General features: G+C 41.2%; 1 protein-coding gene across 1 annotated transcript in view; it reads left to right on the top strand.

The window, feature by feature from the left end:
* LOC143296592 (putative glutamate receptor) overlaps window positions 1-7500 on the top strand; it is a 19780-nt gene that overhangs the window by 5615 nt on the left and 6665 nt on the right. Inside the window, exons 4-6 of the mRNA XM_076608617.1 lie at window positions 206-293; window positions 2989-3150; window positions 5442-5592. Of these exons, the coding sequence (XP_076464732.1) occupies window positions 206-293; window positions 2989-3150; window positions 5442-5592 (401 nt within the window). The remainder of the gene's footprint in view (window positions 1-205; window positions 294-2988; window positions 3151-5441; window positions 5593-7500) is intronic.

The following is a 7500-nucleotide window of genomic DNA, read 5'->3' as shown; positions in this document are numbered from 1 at the left end:
TTGCAACCAAAAAACAACAACAACAAAAACAAACAAAAAAAGTATGTGTACTGCCCCCCCCCCCCCCCCCCCCCCCCCCCAAAATGCAATAGTATCATTCGACCACCCCCACCAACCTCCCCCAAGAAGAAAACGCGCGCCCTGTACATGTACATGAACATGAGGTTATGAAAACAATGACACATCATGCCTCATTTGTGTTCAGGTACGTGTTACAGCAACCCCCGGATGGTCAGTACGGCAGCATTGAGAACGGAAGCTGGACAGGTCTGGTCAGAATGCTAAAAGATAAGGTGGGTAGTAGATGCGTGGAAGCGAGGGAATAATAATAATTATTATTATTATATTTATATAGCCCTGAATCTTGTGCAGAGACAAATCAAAGCGCTTTCGCACCAGTCATTCACACGCATGCATATCTCTAAAACTGGAAAAACTGAAGACAAGGAAGAGGCAGGGAAGGAAGCTGCGTGCGGAGACCTGACGAAGAGAAAGAGGAAGTTAATTCCAGTTGCAAGGATCCAGAGACAGAGAAAGAACGGCGGCCAACAGTCGAGTGTTTGAAGGAAGGTTGTGGGGGAGAAATTTTGTTTTAATGTCCCGTCACACATATCGGTGATTGAAGACAATAATTTGTTATGTATCAATGTACACATTTGAGTGCTATCATTTAGAAGAAGAGGAGAAGGGGGTATGAATGGTGAGTTGGGGGAAACCGGGTATATGGGGGGTGGGGAGGAGGGGGGGTGAAATTTGAAACAAATATCTAAATACGATTACAGAAAATTACTTAATCGACTTCGTAAAGGAGAAGTCGCTAATCTAAGAAGATTTAAAGCGAAAGAAGATGTCAAATAGTTCTATTGTTGTTTTTGTTTTGGCAGTGGGTTTTTGTGCTTGTTGTTTTGTTGTTGTTTTCTGGGTAGTTTTCATAATAATTCCTTTCAGTTTTCAAACAGCGTTGTCCAGGAAAACGAATATTGTCGGCTAGAGTGGAGGACGTAGCCTCGTAAAGTGATATAGATCTGTTTGAAAAATTCTGAAGGAGATTGAGAGTGCTTTGTCCTGTCTTCCGCCTGGCAAGGAAACAATGAATCTTTTACATGAGTAAATGCTTGTAGCCATTCGGATCGATGGTAGTAAAAAGCGGTTCGTTTCACGAAGAAAGTTCCGGAATAGGGGGGAGGGGAGGGGGCAGATATCGATCGGGGATTGTAGACCGGATTCCTGTCATATTGTCGAAACTAGTTCGAAACGAAAATGGTTTTATTTTGTTTGTTTGATTGTCTGTTTGTTTGTTCTCTTTGTGTGTGTGTGTGTGTGTGTGCATGTGTGTGTGTGCGTGGGTGCGTGCGTGCGTGCGCGCGCGCGTGTGTCTGTGTGTGCGTGTGTGCGTACGTATGTTTGTTTGTGTGTGTGTGTGTGCGTATGTGTGTGTGTGTGTGTGTGGAGGAGGGAGGTATTTAACGTGAAATGCTTTCTTTTTAGGTTCTGGAGATGAATATGTTGCTTGTGTTATCGATGATGCTGAGAACGATAATGATGGTTTTAGATTTCCTGCTCTGTTCTGGCCATCCTTATGGCTTTAAATCATCTTGTTGATATACCAATCATAGTAAGTAATATCCTGTTTTGGGTTGATTCTCAGTCTGTTTTAAAAAGTTTGCTCCTTTTTGAGAATAATCAAAGAGAAGATTTATTGTTTGAAAATAGGTATTTATTGCACTCTCTATTTGTGAAGAGTACAAATGTTGATTTTTGTTGGATACCATCCCACACTGGATTCCTTTATAACGATCAAGCAGACAAGGCAGCAAAAAGGGGAGCAAAGAATCATATAAATAGTATAAAAGTAGATTGCCCATTGTCATACAAGGAAATAAGCAATATACTAGAAAGAGACTTTTATAGGTGCTTGAATTCAAGTCTAAAACCTTGTCGGTTGACTCTCTCAGACTGAGTTTAGCTCTCAGACTATTATCAAATTCATTACTGACCTAATTGTTCTAATGTCAAGTGCATAGGCTTCAGTAACCTGACGATTAAGCATATAATTTTTGACTGTAGCTTGATGAAGCCTTATGCACACGAAAGTGTGTCTTCACAAGTGACTGAGAAAGTTGGTGTTTTTGACTTTTTTCCATTCATTATCATTTGTTTCGCTTGTCAGTTTAACGACTTCTCTTTCACGAAGTCCTTTAAGTAATTTCCTGTAATTATATTTAGATTTTTTTTTTTTTTTTTTTCATATTTCACCCTCATTTGCCCAGTTTCCCCCAACCTTCCATTCATCCACATCTCCCACCCCTTCTAACCGATAATACTCAAATGTATTCATAAATGCTTTAACAAAATGTCTTCAATCACCGATATGTGTGACGGGACATTAAACAAAATTCCGCCTCCTCTGTTCCGATGGTGTTCTTTGTTGAAGCCATGTTCCCATTTGCCACCTGGGATGAGAGAACAATTGATATCATTCACATCGAACAATCTCGTCTTGAAAGACGATATGATTCCGAATGAATCTCGCTTTATTCTTCATTGTACAAGTTCTCAGGCGCATGAGTGGGTATGCGTTGACGAAAGTATATACCAACATAGTTAAGGTCTTGCAGTTCATGTGTCATATCACAAAGTCGCTGTATATCCGTTGACATAAGCTTGTGATAATGATAACAGTGCTGCTCCTGCTGCTACTACTACTACTGTTACTAATGATGATGATGATGATGATGATGATAATAGTAATAATAATAATAATAATAATGAGGATAATAATCATATTCATAATCATAATTATAGTCATAAAACAATCAGCAGTTTACATAACGCACTCTCCTATGGTACACTTAAGAGCTACATACATACATACATACATACATACATACATACATACATATGACGTGTGATGATGATGGAACTTAAAAAAAAAATTTAAAAAAAAAAAAAAGTTTCCCGCAATGCCCCTTACCTCTCATGGTACAGAAAGCACAACTCGTGGTGGCGCCCATTGCCGTGAACGAGTTACGGGCCACAGTGGTGGACTTCTCCACGCCTTTCTACCAGGACTACACCGGGGTACTGTTCAAACGGCCCGACCCCGCCCTCCACAAGTGGAAGACCTACTTCATGCCGTTCAGCTGGAAGGTCAGTACAGTCACCCAGTTAGAAGGTGGTGGCTGCCCTGAGTGGTTTTGGAATGAAATAGAGTACTCAGAACTCAAAACTCAAAACGTTTTTTTTTATTCAAGGATTAAGATTTTCGGCATGGCCCATTCTTCCAATCTGTCCTTGAAAGACAGACAGAGACAGAGAGAGAGATTCAGATTCAGATGATTTATTCATTCAAGCCCATAGCCCCGTATGAGCAAGGGGCGATAACAGATTTTGCAATGTCACGATAACTAATATCGTCTGCACTACAGATTTTGCATAACAGTAACTTAAAGAAATTAAGACAATGCCGTCTCTTTAAACTTAAAAGCTCTGTATATATACCATGCCAAGAGAGAGAGAGAGGGGGGGGATGGAGAGAGAGAGGGAGAGAGAGAGGGAGAGAGAGAGGGGGGGAGAGAGAGAGAGAGGGAGAGAGAGAGGGAGAGGGAGAGAGGGAGAGGGAGAGAGAGAGAGGGAGAGAGAGAGAGGGAGAGAGAAAGAGAGAGAGGGAGAGACAGAGGGAGAGACAGAGGGAGAGAGAGAGAGAGAGGGAGAGAGAGAGAGGGAGAGAGAGAGGGGGAGAGAGAGAGAGAGAGGGAGAGAGAGAGAGAGAACACTGAACACTGAATGCTTAATGACATTAAATGTGCAGCTACACTGACACTGGGGTACAAATCAAAACAATGATGGTGAAAACAATGAAACAGAATCGATTAGGAAACAAAACCTTTAGTCGAATGAACAGACTCTTGACCATCCATTTTTCAAGTTAAATAAAACAAAAAGTCATTCTTTTGTCTCTCAGGGTATTGAAGCTTTTAATATGCGTTACTCTTCTTTCGAATACTATATGCTTCAGCAATAAACTCAACTAGTGATTTTATTGTATCTTCATCAAAATTCATTTTCAGCACGTTAATGAATCCTTACTCCTTGCATTACTTTTTTTGGAAAAGAGAGAGCGAAAGCGTGCCCGAGAGCCAGACAGACAGACAGATAACTCAGATGGAATGTTGATGATAGTAAAAACAGAAATGATAATGATAGAGAATGATAATGGTAGAGAACTCGGATAGCAGTGTTGACGATAATAATATCTATAGAGGATAATAATTAGAGAACTTTGTTGACGATAATGAATTTTTTAACATGATTATATACTCTCAAGGCCTGACTAAGCGCGTTGGGTTGCGCTGCGGGTCAGGCATCTGCTTAGCAGATGTGGTGTAGAGTAGATGGATTTGTTCGAACGCAGAGACTCCTACTTGAGCTACTGATACTGATACTGATAATAATAATGATAATAAGCCTAATGATGATAATGATATAAAGAAGAAGAAAAAGAAAAGTTACAACGATGACAGAAACGATATTAAGAAGACGAAGAATAGTAATCATGATGATCTTGACGACAATGATAGTAGTGGTAGTGGTAGTAGTAATAGGAGTGAGAAGAAGAAGAAGAAGAAGACGAAGAATGTTAATGACAAAGAACACCGTTGACGAGAAGAAGAAGAGAAAAAAAAAGAAATTATGTTTCAGGAAGTCAAGCACAATCGTCCAAAACACTGTTACAGGGAAATGCAATGGACTTGATAGAGAAATAACGATCGTTTGGCGTATTAAGTTTTCCTACCCATTTTTTTTCTGTCTGGTAACTATTATTTTGGTTCCATTTCGATTTTTGCGGTCATTTTGACTTATAATGTCAGTGGGTTCAATCATTTCAATTGTTTCAAGTCCTTAACAGGGTTTGTCTCTTGACTCGGATTCAGAGTCGTTTGTATGCTCTCTCTCTCTCTCTCTCTCTCTCTCTCTCTCTCTCTCTCTCTCTCTCTCTCTCTCTGTGCGTGTGTGTGTGTGTGTGTGTGTGCAACCTATGTATCCTTGTGTGTGAGTGTGCATTTGCTGTGAGTTCGTCATTTTGTTTAAATTCTCTCAGCGCTTTGTGATTTATCCTGCTCACTATTTTCTGCTGTATATGCGTGGGCTTGTGGTGTGTGTGTGTGTGTGTGTGTGTGTGTGTGTGTGTGTGTGTGTGTGTGTGTGTGTGTGTGTGTGTGTGTGTGTGAGCATGCGTTTGTGAATGTGAGTGTGTGTGTGTGTGTTAATGTGTGAGTTTGTGCGTGAGTTTGTGTGTGTGTCTATGTCTGTGCCTGTGTGTCTGTATGTCTGTGTGCGTGTGTATATGTGTACGTATATATATATATATATATATATATATATATATATATATATATATGTGTGTGTGTGTGTGTGTGTGTGTGTGTGTGTGTGTGCAGGTGTTGGTGCTGATCGGGGTGTCCTTTGTGGTCGGCACGGCGTTCGGCCACATGATCGTGTGGGCGGAGCCCTTGGTGCTGCAAGGGAAGAAGATGGACATCGGCCTGATGGACACTGTCCAGTACTTCTTCGGTGCCCTCCTGGCCCAAGGTCTGTCGCGTCGTCTTCCTTTCCATCCTCCTGTTTCACTCCCTATTCCATTCAACTGGTTTTAAGCATTTGACGGGCGCAATAGCCGAGTGGTTAAAGCATTGGACTTTCAGTCTGAGGGTCCCGGGTTCGAATTTCGGTAACGGCGCCTGGTGGGTAAAGGGTGGAGATTTTTTTTTCCGATCTCCCAGGTCAACGTATGTGCAGACCTGCTTCTGCCTGAACCCCCTTCGCAAGCAGAAGATCAAATACGCACGTTAAAGATCCTGTAATCCATGTCAGCGTTCGGTGGGGTTTGGAAACAAGAACATACCCAGCATGCACACCCCCGAAAACGGAGTATGGCTGCCTACATGGCGGGGTAAAATCGGTCATAGACGTAAAATCCCACTCGTGTACATACAAGTGAACGTGCGAGTTGCAGCCCATGAACGAAGAAGAAGACGTTTTAAGCATTTTAATACCCTCAAGAAACACGACAAAGTACAGCGTTCTATGATGAAAAAAAAAGAAAACTTGAGCGACAACGAAAAAGCCTGAGTTAATTAAAATATAGTGGTGCTTTTTCACTAAGTGTCACAAACGATCAACAAAACGCAATGGTGAAACTACACACAATATTTGATGATGAAAAGGAAAACTGAAGTGCAAAACACACAAAAAACTAACAAAACAAACCAAAATACTAGTAACTACCACTGCTACTACCTACACCACTGACAACAGCAACAACAACAACAACAACAATGATACTACTACTACTACTACTAATAATAATAATAATAATAATAATAATAATAACACACTGGAAAGTTCAGTTCAGCTCGCTGTCTTATTTGGTTTATTGACCCGCATGACAGCTAAACCTTTGGTGAAATGAGGTCCACGTGGCATCGGTTTTGACTGCATTTCATAATTAGGTGGAGTGTTGGCCTGGAGGTATAACGCGTCCGCCTGGGAAGCCAGAGAATCTGAGCGCACTGATTCAAATCACATACCCGCCAGTAATCCCCCCCCCCCCCTCCCCCCCTCCCCCACCCACACCACCTTCCACTGGTCCTAAAGTGATGGTCTGGATGCCAGTCTTTCGGATGAGACGGTAAACCGAGGAACCGCGTGCAGCATGCACTCATCGCACGGCAATGAAAGGGTTGTCTGGCAAAATTCTGTTAAAAAAAAAAAAATTAATTATAAAAAAAACACACTTCGATAGGAAACCAAGTACAGTTGCAGGCAGAAAAAAGGTGGCGTTCTCACTTGGGAGAACAACCTGAATTTCATACAGAGAAGTTTGTGGAATAAATGATGATAATAATAATGTATATTTATATAGTGCCCTTTCTCTCTAAGAGCTCAGGCCGCTTTACATGAAAACAAAATCTTGCAGTTACAAATCATTCATGACCACTCTTTCTCAGCTCCCCTCACACACACACACACACACACACACACACACACACACACACACACACACACACACACACACACACACACACACACACACACACAAGTTTCAAGTTTTAATTATCCTTTCACTCCTATTGGAGTATGGAGGATTACTGCAAAATAATCTTTTCGTGCCCAGAACAAACATTTCCAACTACACAACAATGTCACATAAAAGTGGAGAAAACACAAATGTCTTTTAACTTCAAAAGTATAACTAGGCAACATTTGCAAATCTGATCATCTTACTTACAGCTAAAATGACTTTTTTTGCCTCCTTTGAGCGTATTACACACACACACACACACACACACACACACACACACACACACACACACACACACTTTCACACTCTTCATGCATCCAAAGTGAGCTGACATGGGTGGTGTTGGAGAACAAGGAAGCCGAGAGTGCTAATAGGTAGGTTTTAAAAAGATGAGCTTTTAGTGATTAGCGAAAATC

Source organism: Babylonia areolata, chromosome 21 (genome assembly GCF_041734735.1).
Source record: "Babylonia areolata isolate BAREFJ2019XMU chromosome 21, ASM4173473v1, whole genome shotgun sequence".
Taxonomy (NCBI): domain Eukaryota; kingdom Metazoa; phylum Mollusca; class Gastropoda; order Neogastropoda; family Buccinidae; genus Babylonia; species Babylonia areolata.
Note: the sequence above shows the minus strand (reverse complement) of the source record. Positions and strands in the feature narration are given on the sequence as shown.